Source organism: Triticum urartu, unplaced genomic scaffold (assembly GCF_003073215.2).
Source record: "Triticum urartu cultivar G1812 unplaced genomic scaffold, Tu2.1 TuUngrouped_contig_248, whole genome shotgun sequence".
Taxonomy (NCBI): domain Eukaryota; kingdom Viridiplantae; phylum Streptophyta; class Magnoliopsida; order Poales; family Poaceae; genus Triticum; species Triticum urartu.
Genome location: NW_024112961.1, coordinates 10,339 through 25,166, shown reverse-complemented (window position 1 = coordinate 25,166; position 14,828 = coordinate 10,339). Strand labels below are relative to the sequence as shown.

The window sequence follows — 14,828 nt, the reverse complement described above, 5'->3', positions numbered from 1 at the left end:
TATGCGAATCCGAGCAGCTCTCAATTTTGGTTGGGGGTGACTTCAACATCATTAGGAGGAGAGAGGAAAAGAATAATGATAATTTTGACGGCAGATGGTCGTTTATGTTCAATACCAATATTGAAATCTTGGATTTGAGAGAGATAGAGCTTTCCGGTAGAAAATTTACCTGGGCTAACGCTTTGCCAAACCCGACGTATGAGAAGCTGGATCGAGTTCTCGCGAGTGTCGAGTGGGAACAGAAGTTCCCTCTCGTAACGGTCCAGGCTCTCTCGCGCGAAATCTTGGATCACACACCTTTATTCGTGGACTCAGGTGAGCCAAACCACGTGGGAAACAAAAACACCTTTTTCTTTCGAACTTGCATGGTTTGAATGAGAAGGTTTCTTGGATCTGGTTGCCAGGGAATGGGCTAAAGATGTAGGAGGTACGACTTCTGTCAAGCGTTGGCAGAACAAGATTAGGCATTTGAGAAGTTTCCTACGAGGATGGGCTAAACACCTTAGTGGGATTTATAAGATTGAAAAGGAAAGGCTCCTTTCTCTGATTCAGTCCCTAGATATAAAAGCCGAATCCACAATTTTGCAATCTGCAGAGTTCCAGATTAAGCTAGATGCGGAGATGAGATTGAAAGAACTTCTCCGCGAAGAAGAGTTGAAGTGGGCGTTGCGAGCGAAGGTTCGCAGAGTGGTCCAGGGGGACGCAAACACTCAATTCTTTCACTTGATTGCTAATGGCAAGCACAGAAAGAAGAGAATCTTTCAGCTTGAGCAAGATGAAGGAACGATTGTAGGGCAGGACAACCTGAAACTTTACATCACCGAGTATTATAAGTAGTTATTTGGACCTCCAGAGGATAGTTGTGTATCCCTCGATGAGTCCAGGATTGAGGATGTGCCTCAACTAACTACTAATGATAATGATATTCTGGTTGCCCCATTCTCGAAGAAGGAGGTGTTTGATGCTATAGCGCAGATGAAAAACAATAAGGCTCGCGGGCCTGATGGATTCCCGGCGGAGTTTTACAAAAGATGTTGGCACATTATTAAGGGGGATTTACTTCCAATGTTCCACGATCTTTTCTCTAGACAGTTTCAGTTATTTCACTTAAATTTTGGAACAATAACACTGCTTCCTAAGAAAACGGATGCTGTGAGAATCGAGTAGTTCAGGCCGATCTGCCTTCTCAATGTTAGTTTCAAAATTTTCACCAAGGTTGGGACTAATCGGCTCACATAGATTGCGCATTCTGTGGTGCAGCATTCCCAAACTGCTTTCATGCCGGACAGAAACATCCTAGAAGGGGTGGTGGTCCTGCATGAAACGCTCCATGAAATCCACTCGAAAAAATTGGATGGAGTTATCTTTAAGGTGGATTTCGAGAAAGCATACGATAAATTAAAATGGCCATTCCTACAACAGGCGTTGCGTATGAAATGTTTTGATGAAGTCTTGCGACGCCAGGTTGAATCATATACGCAAAAAGAGAGTGTTGGAATTAAAGTGAATGACGAGATCGGTCATTATTTCCAGACACAAAAGGGCCTGAGACAAGGGGATCCGATGTCCCCTATCCTGTTCAACATTGTAGTTGATATGTTGGCAATTATGATAGGAAGGGCTAAGGAGGCTGGTCAAGTGGGTGGCCTGGTACCTCATCTCGTTGATGGAGGTGTGTCCATCCTCCAGTACGCCGATGATACAATCATCTTTATGGAGCATGACTTGGCAAAAGCGAGAAATATGAAGCTGGTGTTATGCTTATTTGAACAATTGACTGGGTTAAAGATTAACTTTCACAAAAGCGAGTTGTTCTGCTTTGGTAGAGCCAATGATGAACAAGAGGCTTATAGGCAATTGTTTGGGTGTGATTTGGAGGCTTTGCCTTTCACCTACTTAGGAATACCAATCCACCATCGTAAACTGACAAATAGAGAGTGGAAGTGCATCGAGGACCGATTTGAAAAGAAACTGAGTTGCTGGAAGGGCAAGCTCATGTCATACGGAGGCCGATTAATTTTGATAAATTCGGTTCTCACTAGTATGCCTATGTTTCTTTTGTCTTTCTTCGAAGTCCCAGTTGGAGTTAGGAAAAGACTGGACTTCTATCGACCGCGTTTCTTTTGGCAGGGTGATGAGCTAAAAAGAAAATACCGTTTAGTCAAATGGGATATCATCTGTAGACCGAAAGACCAAGGGGGTCTTGGTATTGAGAATCTTGAAGTTAAGAACAGATGTCTTCTCAGCAAGTGGTTGTGGAAGTTATCAAGTGGGACTGACGCCATTTGGGTGCAAATCCTCCGTAGCAAGTATCTTCAAACCAAAACTTTGTCTCAGGTGACAGTAAGACCGACTGATTCACCCTTTTGGAAAGGGCTTATGAAAGTAAAGCTTTCCTTGTTTAATAGGACAAAGTTTATTGTTGGTGACGGTGCCAGTACGCGATTCTGGGAGGATACTTGGCTCGGAGAGGCACCCTTAGCCATCCAATACCCGTCTTTGTATCGTATTGTTCAATGATGTGAGTTTTTTGTTGCAACGGTTTTACAATCTATCCCCCTTAATATTCAGTTCAAAAGGGCGTTAGTGGGTAATCGTTGGAAAGAATGGCTACATCTAGTAAGTAGACTGATGGACGTTCAGCTTTCCCAACAACCCAATGAATTACGCTGGAAGCTTACTAGGTCTGAAGTATTTACAGTTAAATCAATGTATGTTGATGTTATCAATTCAAGCTCGATTCCTAGTTCCAAACATGTTTGGGCTGTCAAAGTCCCTTTGAAAATCAAAGTGTTTATGTGATTTCACCATAAACAAGTTATTTTAACCAAGGACAACTTGACAAAGCGTAATTGGACAGGACCTACTAGGTGTAGTTTCTGTGATCGGTATGAGACGATCAAGCACCTTTTTCTTGATTGCCCGCTAGCTAAGTTTTATGGAGGACGGTCCATATTGCTTTTAATATTACTCCACCGAGTTCAGTCAACACGTTATTTGGAATGCGGCTTAACGGGGTAGAGCCCGAATTAGCGAGACATATTCGTGTAGGAGTCTGTGCCTTGGTGTGGGAGCTCTGGAATTGCAGAAATGATTTGGTTTTTAACAGGACAACACACATTCATTTTTTGCAGGTTATTTTTAGAGCCACGGTGTTGATCCGTTCGTGGTCGCTACTCACTCCGACGGAGGCCAGGGAGCGTTTGGTTACTGGATCTATCCGCTGGGAGATGGTAGCTCGGAATATTTTCAACCGGTTTGGATGGCGGTCATGTAATAGGATAGACAATTAGTTTACCTATCTCTCTTTTGCCAGCCGGTTGTGACGTCCTTTATTTCGCTAGTTTGTGTTTCTATCCCATTTTGGCTCTGTCTGAGTTTTTTCAATTTTCAGTTGAAGACTTTAAGACCTTGTTGGAACTTATTTATTTGGTTTAATAAGATGGTTGTATGCATTGTTCTGATGCAGAGACCGGGGAGTCCCCTTTTTGAAAAAAAAATCAAAAAAAATCAAACAGAGTTTTGTTAATCGAGGTGTATCCTTGGCGGACCACTTCTTTGAATTTGGTCAACTGAACATGCAGATTGCAGCATACTGAGCTGTCCTGTCCTGTCCTCCCCTAGTAATACAAAATGTCAATGATTCCCAAAATTATCTCTGCTAATTAGGCGTTAGTAATTGTCAACCACCAAGTTCAGCCTCTAATAAGAAAATCAGGCAATGTACGGCACGGCAGACCAATGATATAAGATTGCAAGTTGTCCCGTGGTTGTAGAATTTCCGTACTTATCAGGTTCTGAGGATAGGACCGTGTGAGTTTCACTGTCTAATGTCTAACAATTCAATACTAAACTCTGCATGACGGAATTGTAAGATGTCAAATGGCAAGAAAAGTCCCATTCTATCATATATTAGATTCCATGTAACTCGACCTACGGAGTCCACTAGCATTTATGAGTTGAAAAAAACATGGCAATGCATCAGTCAGAAACCTACCAAGTTTTTACTGCACTAGCAACAAAGATTGTTTCTGAATCTGAAATCAGACGTACTGTCACGGTATAACTGTTTGTGACTGTTCAGCTATTCAGCCTATACAACCCTACAGACTACAATTCAAAGGTTCTCCTGATCTAGGAGTGTTTGACAAAAAACTACCATTTTAGGGGTTTGCGTCTCACAGAACTACCAGTTTAAAAAAAGTGACCGAAAACTACCAAAATTCTCTAATTTTGTGACTAAAAACTACCACTTTCAGATAATGACCAGTTTAAACGATTTAAACATGTTGACCGTTCAGTTGACCGTTATTACAGGTGGGACCCACACGTCATTCTTCTTCCTCCTCTCTATCTTTCTTTGGCATTTTCACAAACAACTTCTGTGCATCCTGGCTCCCCGGCGGTCGTCGCCGGAGGCGAGAGGGAGGCCAGAGCCATGGTGCTGCTGCCACCGGGCTCAGCAGGGAGGGCCCAGCGTCGCGCCCACGCGCAGCAGCTGAACCTGCCGCCATCCACCGGGCTTAGAAGGGAGGGCCCGGCATCGTGCCCCCGCGCAGCCGCTTCCTCGCACCGGCCCCGACGCAGCCGCCCCTGCCGGACGCCAGCGTGGGACGTGGAGGCGTAGAACCCCACCAGCGCGGCCTTGGCGGGCGGCCAGGTCGAGCGGCGCGTCGAGGAGCAGGGTGGCTGTGTCGTTGACGGGTGGGTCGCCGGCGGCCGTGTCGTGGGCGTAGACCGAGAGGCGGTGCGCGGGGGCGTCGTACTCGATCCGCACGGCGAGCTGGCTGGTGTCGGCGTCGGGCGACGACCGGTTGGGCGTGATGGTGACGTTCAGGCCGACGCTCGGCGGCGGTCGCGGCCCGTACGAGCTCACCGAGCCGACCTCAACGTCGGCGAGGCCGTTGGTGGCGTTCGGCGCGGAGGCAGCGAGCACGACCGAGCCGCTTCGAGTCTGTGGAGGGCGACGCCACAGAAGACGATCTCGCGGAGGCGGGCCGCGAGGCCGCGCCACCGACGCGAGATGAGGCCGGTGTGCGCGGCGGCCCGGGCGCAGCGGAGGCGGGCGGGGACGAGGAGGAGCAGGTCGTCGGGGACAGCCCTGATGCGGTCCGGTCGTCACAGCCGGGTGGAACGCCGGCGAAACTCCATTGACGCCCCAGATCTCGGGGATAGGCGAGGCGACCGGCGTCCGCTCTCCTGTGAAGTTGGCTTTGACGCCACGTCAGTGCTGACAGATGAGCCCCGCCTGTTATAAACACGTTTAAATCGTCTAAACTGGTCATTATCTGAAATTGGTAGTTCTTCTAAGGAGGTTCTCCATGGTTTCTTGAGCAACGATCCTTAAATAGTTGAATTCATGTTGAGCAATGACTAATGGAATGGCAGGTGGGTAATTTTCATTAAATGTATGCCCTCACAGCGGTGGTAGCAAGTGTCGAGCGGCTGCATGTGGCTGTGGAAAATACACTGCGCTAAAAACAAAGTAATCTTAGGCTCCGTTTGATTCATGTTTTGGACCTGATTTTCTGCTGCAGTTTCATACCACAATTGCGTGCTAATTCAACAGGAGACTAGATTGATAGTGGCAGAGGGCTGTAAGCAATGGTGGACACTTGGGAAATCGGCAGGCCTAGTTATGATCACTGCAAACATATTTTTTTCAGGCAACTTGCAAATAACTTGTCGCGTACAAAAACTCGTGCAGGCCTGAACTCGTGGCGTGTGTTTAGGCTGTGAATGATGAATCAATCAACACATTTTCAGCAGTTATGCTAAGTCAGTATATATCTACACGAAATGTTCAACTCAATCCACAAACATAACTCAGAAGTCAGAACCTTCAGCTACCAAATTAATGTGCTCCCTGTTCTTCACAATGTCGAAGCAGTAGCACTCGTGGAGCCCGACAACGCCAGCGACGCCTGCAACGTCATCCTCCCGTTCGGGGAACCGCTCTGTGCGGCCCCCGTTGATGACGATCGTGCCAGCACTGCCGACGAGCATGCCGCGGCTGCCGCACTGGATGGCCCCAGCCCGAGGTGCTCACCCCACTCGAGCCCCTTGCTGCCTCCTGCAGCCGGCTTGCCAACATAAGACGTGATGGCGGCCGCGAGCGCTGTGTGGAAGCCCGGGTCTGACGTGATCGCCTTGGCGATCGTGTCAGTGAGCACGGTCGGCGTCGTGCTGCCGCCGCTCACGGGAGCCACCCTCTGCTGCACCCACTACCAGAATAATAGCCGCTGCCGACGGCTTTTTCTACGCCGACGGCCCCCGTCAGCATAGATGGTGGTATGCCGACGGCCTTGGAAAGGCCGTAGGCATACTAAAGCCGTCGGCAAACCTCCATCTATGCCGACGGGGGCCGTCGGCGTAGGAGGGCCGTCGGCGTATCTTCCACGATGCCGACGGGGGCCATCGGCATAGAGACGCCGTCGGCATGCAGGTGGGTTCGTCGACCAAGGTACAGACGAAGGGTTGACGCCGTCACCACTATGCCGACGGCCCTAACGGAGGCCGTCGGCATAGCTTGTACACTTTTTTTATTCCGCAAAAAACCACGTGGGCCCACTATGCCGACGGCCATGCCGTCGGCGTATATATTATATGTTTCTCGTTTTGCATTTTTTAAACTTTAGATTTGATTAATTTAAATCTAATTTATATAAACTTAAACATACACAAATTATATATGGATTTTAGTCAGAATTTTCGAGATTTATGATATATATATATAGTGTTACTATTCATCACCCAGATGTAGAATAAGTTATTCTTTACCCGAGGTAATCTTACGATCATTTCATAATTAAATCATGTTTGAAATTCAAATAGTTACATTCTTATTGATTCACTACATAAAATTTGACATAAGAAAATAAAAATATAGGTCATAAGATAGGAAAATTTGCCGTTTATGTGTATTTTACACTATATTTTTATGTTTGTAATTTTACGTAACATAAAATATTTTTACGGAGATTATATATTTTCTTACCGTCCCTTTTTTGCATCAGAAATAAAACAAAACTTACGGAACGTAAAATTACGGTGCATTGATGGTAAAATAGAGGGGGGTGAACAATAACTATTCCTCGCTCGGGGTGACGAATAGCATGATCCAACGGAGGGATTAAAAAAATACGACTATATGTGTCCTGGACAAAAAAACAAATAGTTCAGTATATATTTATGTCGCAGTGAGCTGAAATGCTTATTATTTTTGCCGAGGACACATATTATTTTTGCCGAGGACACACAGATGCATATTTTGACAATCCCTCCGTTGGATCATCTTATTACATTAGAGAGATGCTCCCATATTTATTTCATATTTTTTGATAACTTTTGAACCGTTAAAAGTTTAGGGACACTTAACTAGTTCTGTGGGAAGCTATGATAGACACAGTTTTACATATATAAAAATTTTAAAAATGCAGCACAAAAATTTTAAAAATAAAAACAGTGCATACCTATGCCGACGGTTATGTTGTTTCTTTTTTTGCAGGTTGATGAACTGGAAGAAAGAAGCAGAAGATGAAGAACCAGATAGTTTAGTATAGGTTTAGTTTAGGACTTTTCCTTTCTTTTATTTCTTTTTCCTCCAAGTGTAATTCCTAAATACTTGTAATTGACATTTATATTAATAAAGTCTATTGTTTATTATTCAGACCAAATAATTGAAATGTTCCATTTATTATGAATATAGTTCTTTTATTCAATTTTTGCAATATCATTTGTATTATTCATTCATGAATATAGGTTTGCATCTATGCCTACGGTTAGGCCATCGGCATAGTGCCTCTGTGATACCAGTAGCTGGCATGTGGCAGCACCTGGGAAACCCTGTCGCACAGATACGCCGACGATTAGGCCGTCGGCATAGGCCTATGTCGACGGCCTAATCGTCGGCGTATCTGACACGTGGCAGCACCTGGGCAGCCGTGGCACGGAGCTATGCCGAAGGTTGGGCTGTCGGCATAGGCCCAAAACTATGCCGACGGCCTAACCGTCGGCGTACCACCAGGCCACGGTCGCCCAGAAGCTGCCACGTGTCAGGTGGCGCCGTCAACGTTCGTCAGGTGGAAAATGTTGCTGACGGGGTATGTATGCCGACGGTGGTACGACCCCCATCGGCTTAGCTCACTATGCCGACGGTTTTTGTATGCCGACGGCCGACCTGAGGTACGCCGACGTACGAGTTGCCGACGGGGACCGTCGGCGTAACCCTTTGCCGACGGCTTTTGGCCCTATGCCGACGGTCATGGGCCTCGGCAACGTATCAAATTCTGGTAGTGACCGACTGGTGGAGGAATGCCGCCGAGCCTTGCTGTCTTCCATTGATGCTGCTCAGCGCGGCCTCGAACGAGCTCTTGCCGGCGCCGTTGTAGGGCGCACCGGACGAGGATCTGTAGCTCAGGTACGATCCAACTCCGGCCGGCCATGCGGTGGCGCCGGGCAGGCTACTGGCGCCGGAGCCGGAGAAGGAGAAGCTCGTCGAAGGGTACCTACCAGTGTTACCGCTGTGGCCATGAGAGCTGGTGAAGCTGGAGGAGAACCTGTTGCTATTGCTGAGGGAGAAGGCCTGCTGTGAGGCGGCCTGCGAGGTGAGGTCAAGTGTAATGGTGGGGTACAATGGGGTAGCACTGATGGACGCGCCGGTGGCGGCCGGGAGGAAGAACGGTCGGCCACCCAGCTTGTTAGAGGAGGCACTGTTGGCCGCCCCCGGGAGGCCGAACCGAAGGCCGTGGAGGCTGGAGGCGGCAGAGGGGAAGCCGAGCGAGGTAGAGGAGCCTGACATGAGCATGGATGCCGCGGCCGAGGTGGTGGATGCCATGGCGGTGGCGGAGGCAGACAACGGGTGGTTGTGCGCACCCTCATAGGTGGTGATCAGGATCGACATGTCCTCCCCGCATCTTTGCACCTAGGAAAAAAGAGTGCACGGTCAGTTCTCGGTTGGTCATCATGGCAAGGAAGAATGATGTGTGTAGTGTGTGTGTGGATGGCGCCATTGAAGAAATATGAGCAAGAGTTTTAAAGCATCTTTGATTAGTTAAATTTTTTACTTCAAAACTTGATTAATTCAAGTGCAAATCCAATGCATGGTGAGAAGATTGTTTGTTCTTATACCGAGCGCACAATGTGCACACTCATTTTATACATGAAGTTCTTGTGCAACTGGCTAAAAAACCCATGCTAAAAGTTATTGAAAATCCTTTAAATAGTTGAGTACGTACGTAGACACAATTATCGAAAAAGGCTTTCACCCCGCCTTATATATAAAGCACCAACCACCAACAAACGGATCCGATACAAACCACAACACACAACACGAGAACCACATTCTCCCAGGGACAGATACATAGGTGCCAAAGGGCTACAACAACACCACACCGACATACTCGACGCAGACAACAAGAGAAGACAGTAAGCATCACTACGGAGCCGCCGATGCCCTTCCGATGAGATCACCAAGAGGTGAAGTTGAGAATCGCCGACACCATGCACACCAAGACGGTGCCTTCAGGAAGGGCACGACACCGTAGCGCCGCCACCGCCCGATCCAGAGATCGGATTTTCATCCGGAGCACGACAAAGGGAGGGAGCAACCACAACAGAGACTCCAGGAAGATGACGACGCCCACAGACGCCACCTCCGTCGGTCTGGCCTAAACCAGACAGGGTTTTCACCCCGGTAAGTATACTCCGCCTTCGTTAGGACGATGAAACGCCTACCACCACACCGCCCACGCGGCCATGGCGGCTAGCCGCCCACACCTGAGCCGTGGCATCAGCCCACGAGCACTGCGGCTCCCACCACCTGTGCCGCCGCCCGAGAAACAAGACACTTGAAAGGTCCTTCATGGTTATAGGCGATGAGCCGACCGGCAAGCTCCTACCACCGACAGAGCCGCCAGCGATAGGAATGGCCAAATCGATTAGAGAGTGGCCAGGTCGGAGAAGAGGCGAGGCGGGAGTGGACTACGTCAACGTCCGGCACCCCTGCCGGTGACGGGTGGCCCGACCGCATCGGCGCCACCCATCTCTCCCACCACCTCTCCAAACGTCACCCCCGACGACCAACCCGGAATCCCAGCCTGGATCAGCACATGGCCCAAACCGGCCACCCACTCAGCGGCGCGAGGAGCCGTACCGGCCACAACCGTCTGCATCCACGAGAGAGACCAACAACATCCCTAAGGGCCACACGCAGACGAGCCGACGCCGGAGAGCCCAACGCCACGACCTGTACACCACCATGAGCTGAACCACGCCGACGCAACACCGCCGCCACGAGCCGACCCATGCCACCACCATGGGCTCCCACCATGCCGTGGCAGCCCAAATCCACCGAGGACAACCGCCGCACCGGAAGAAGCCGCCTGTAGTAGCTGGCCGCATGCCACCGCTGTCCACGCCCAGCGCCATGACCATGCCCGGTCCTGGCCAGCCCCCGGGCCGCCAGCCAGAGGAGAGCCCCCAGATCCAGATCGATTTGGGCCTCCGCCGCCGCCAAGCCCGCACCGCCGCCTCTGCCACCACGGGCGCAACCCCGACGACCACCGCACGTAGCCCACCACGCCGGGGCAGCAGCCACCTGCGCTGCCGTGCCCCACAAAGCACCGCATCCCCGACCGGCGAGGTCGTCCAGCGCCGCCCACCACCATTCGGGAAGGAGAGGAGGCCCCGCCGCGGCCGTGGTCGGCCGTGCTTTGCCCGCCAGCGAGTGCGGCGGCGGCGAGGAGAGAGGAGGAGGGGAGGGGGGCTAGGACCGGTGGCGGCGAGGGTTTCCCCCGCCGCTCGCGGGAGCGACACGGGGGGTTGGGGGGGAGCGACCTCCGGCCACGTAGACACAATTTAGGTCTATCATGTCATGAATTTTCAATTATATATTGAACTGGCAACCTGAGAAACAAAAAAGAAATCATGCTATGAAGAAGAAATTCACATACATATGTGAACTGTGCATATTAATGCTACCGCATTTGAATCTGCCATATCTATTTCCCAAGCTGAACTTATATTGGAAATCTTGTGCCATGTTAGAGATATGCTATGTCTTACCCACAAAGAGAGAGAGAGAGAGAGAGAGAGAGAGAGAGATGCTATGTCTATGAACTCAGTGTTTTTCAAAGTTATTGGGAACTTTTACCATGGATATATTTTGGACATTGTTTTTTTCCATGAGGGGAGGTTGCACTTGCTTTTTTTTGAGGGAAAGGTTGGACTTGCTTTTTTTAGGGGAAAAAGGTTGGACTTGCTTGAAATGGCATGCAGCACACACACACATGTGGCAACGCTGGCCCAACCCAAAGCCCATCAGAGTCTTTTCCAGGCTCTAGCATACTAAACCCCCATCGGCCACTGGCATGTGGGACCTGGACCAATTTGTTTCGACGCGATCAGCCTAAGGCCTTGATTGGATTGTCGTGTTTCCTCCAATACACGTGTAAAATAAATATAGGTCTCGGCTCGTCGTTTGGTTTCCAGCCCAATTTTGCTACGCGGCCTGTAAGATACAAGTGTAAACTATACACCCCCGTATTTACTTACTACCATTCCCAGCACGCCCTAAAACCCAATAGCGCCCTTGCCGTTGCCGGAGAAGCCACGCCCGGGCAAGCGAGGGGAGGGAACCCGATCACCGCCCCGGCGGCTCCGGCCCTCCCCCGTGATCAGGTCAGGCTCCGATCTCCGGCTACGTGCTCTTCTGTTTAGGCCCGCTAGCTCCCTCCCTCCCTCCCCGGTGGCGCTCCAACGCTTGATTAATGGAGTCTGGACGCCGGATTTGGGACCATATGCACATGGCGGCTTAATTTAGTTGATTGTGCCACTTGGTACTAGTACTTTTTTGAAGGGGAACTTGATACTGGCTAGTTTTGAACCTTAAATATGAATTGTATTAGGCATCCACTTGAGAAATATACGAGAAAAGAGAACACATCTTGCTAATTTTGGGCAAACATAAGAATACGTACTATGGCTCTGCCAATACGACATAATTAGATCTCGCTGGAAACCAATGTATAAAAAAAAGGATCTCCCTGAATTTTACAAAAGGGTATTTGGGGTTGTATACATTTTTGATCTGTAAGTGTCGAGCTTCAACAGTTCAGCATTGAATTTTTTTTATGAGCTGTATATAATACATCTGTTAGCCGGCGCCAACTTCCTGACATTAAAGCAACACATGTATAGGTCTTGGTCAAGTTTGGTTTGCGGAACATAGAAGCATTTTTGGTTTAGGGTTAATTACAAATAGAGGGAGTGCTAATTAAGTTGCACTGCAATGTTTGGAAGCAACACATGTATAGTTCTTCGCAAGGTTTGATTTTGGGTTTGTGAAATTTTTCGCCCCAGGCTGAGATGGCCGAATTTCGGCCAAAATTTGACTAAAATTTGGCAGAAATTTGACCAAAATCTATTTTTTCGCTGGAAAGTATATTTCGCCCCAGGCCGAGATGGCCGAAATTCGGCCGAAATTCAAAACACAGGTTCTTCATCATGTTTGGTTTGCGAAACACACTTCGCCGCAGATTCTTTGGTACCATGTTTTGGGGTTCTTTTGGATGTATTGCAGTGAATATACATACCTGTTTTCTGACGGGACACCCTGTTGCGACGGTGCAGCGGTAGTAGGCGCGTGGACACGGGTTCCCCTTGGATATCTTCTGCCCGTACTTCCTCCACTGGCACCCATCGTTCATCTGATCGATCGCCAACAAACCATACATTCAAATCATATATACGCATATGAGTTTCCACATCCCTTTCATGCATTTACCATTCAAGTTCTTAATTAGGTATCCTAGAGTATATGTAGATGTACGTACCGTTGGTGTGTCACACCTTGCCCTCACCGACACCCTGGCCTTCTTGGCCAGTGGCTGCCGGGCCACCTCCTCCTCCGTTTCCGCGCCGCTGACGGTGATTCTCGGGTTCTTCGCCATCTTGCTTGCTGCGGCTGACGTTGTCGTCTCCGCGGCCTCCCCCTCGGAGCTGCCTCGAGGGCTCAATGTCACCACATCTGGCCGCACCTTCGTCTCACTTCCATCAGTTCTTGCACCAACAGCTCCGCAGGCTGATGAAAGTCCAAGAAAGATGCCCTTGCCATCTGGATTATTAGTGCTGTCCTTGATCTCTTCTCCCATGTTCTGCCTGCTCATGACGGCGCTCGTTCCAAGGCGCAAAGAGACGAACCCGGGGCCGTCGACCGGTGATGTATGATCCGGTGAGCCAACGGCGAGGTTCTTGCCTCGCCCTTGCTGGTGGAGAACGTCGAATTGCTTCTGAAGGGAGCGATGGTCCTCCACCATCCGTGATAGCATCATCTTCAGCCTCTCGTTCTCTTTTCTCACTTCGCCCATCTCTGCCCTTGTGGACGCAATCTTGTCTTCTTGAGCCTGAATGAATGAAACCATCACATCAGAGACACTTCAATTAGTCATTTCTCATTAGTTAAGCAAATCACATATGATAATGCCTAGTTGGCTACTTGGCTGGGTTTGTATATATGACTACTGGGAGCTAACTAGTTTGGTACCTAGTTAGATGAAAAAAAACTATAGGCAAATATACATAGCTAATAGATTTAGGTACTTTTTTCATGAATAAGTTGAGGAATTTCAGGATAATTAAGAAATTTAAAGTCTACTTATTACTAGTTTTTACTGCCTACCAGGCCCTGCCTTATGTAACAAATTAAGAAAAGTTGTGCTGTTTATGTTTGTTGAACATGTTTGATAATTATGTACCTCTTTTTCTGTGCTTGACTGGTTTTGCAAGAACTTGAAAAAATTGCCATCTGAGGCCCGATGATCATCTCTCATCTGCAACGCCAGCATGAAAGTCTATATTAGCATAAGATGATCAAAAAATTAATAACACCATGAATTTATTGGATGACGAGCAGCTAGCTGTTGAAAAATCCAATTCCTGGCTGATCCATATGTTTAATTTGACTGTTCTACTAGTACCAGGATCTGTGGTCCCTAAAGATGATCATCTGACTGATTTTGACATGAGAAAGAGAAGTCCCTGACTTCCATTCATGGATCAAGAGCCACAACCCAAAGAAGAGAGAAACTCAGCCAAATCCTAACCACTAGTCCTAACCATACTTATCCAAATAAATGAACAAGCATTCAATAAAAAAAATCAAACTCTTTGAAGCATATGTGACAGCACAAATACAAAATCAAGAGAAGAAATTAATCAGTTCCAAACCTGATCTTTCAACCGCTCTTCATGAGCTCCAAGCTGCCGCTGGTCTCCCTTGATCATCTCGATCTCCTTCACAGAAGACAAGCTATCTCTCCTTAGAGCAAGGCAAAGGTCCCTCTCCTCCTCCTCTCTCACCAGCTAGCTTCCGTAGCCTTCCAATCCTTTCTTCTCTAGCCCTTTACGAGCCTTGCCATGGCCTTGTATATATAGGGAGAGAGGCAGCTAGCTAGACGCCTAGACCATGGCCTCGACCTTCTCTTCTCTTCCACCCCCCTCCTGTTTGGACTAGATTTATTTTGGCATAAACAAACGCCGTACGCCGGTGCTTACCTGCGCTGATTAGGCGGCCAGCGTTAGAAATGTCAAACACAGCCTCACCCTTTGGTGAAGACCGAAGACTTGCAGAGACCAGAGAGCCAGAAAAAAACATATATCGGCGGATAGGAGAGGAGACTGAGATTTATGTGTGTGGGAATAGGCTTCGACGTGTGCAACATGCTGTTGTTGTCTGGAGGCCAATTACAACTAGGACGCGCGTCCAAACTGTGTTACGTACGTCGTCGAGCGCGTACGCCCAGCGTTGATGAAGCTTCCTGCCAGTCCTC

General features: G+C 48.6%; 1 protein-coding gene across 2 annotated transcripts; it reads right to left on the bottom strand.

The window, feature by feature from the left end:
* Positions 1-7,244: 7,244 nt before the first annotated feature.
* Positions 7,245-14,613, bottom strand: LOC125526992 (WRKY transcription factor 72B-like). Of its 2 annotated transcripts, XM_048691573.1 has the most exons (5): positions 14,227-14,610; positions 13,755-13,829; positions 12,834-13,403; positions 12,594-12,707; positions 7,245-8,923 (listed from the first exon to the last, which is right to left on the bottom strand). In XM_048691573.1, the coding sequence occupies exons 1-5, from the start codon at positions 14,281-14,283 to the stop codon at positions 8,282-8,284; spliced, it is 1,458 nt and encodes a 485-aa protein (XP_048547530.1). In that variant the 5' UTR covers positions 14,284-14,610; the 3' UTR covers positions 7,245-8,281. The 2 variants fall into 2 exon arrangements, with proteins under 2 accessions (XP_048547530.1, XP_048547531.1); XM_048691574.1 differs by lacking the exon at positions 13,755-13,829 and having other exon boundaries at positions 14,227-14,613.
* Positions 14,614-14,828: the final 215 nt, after the last annotated feature.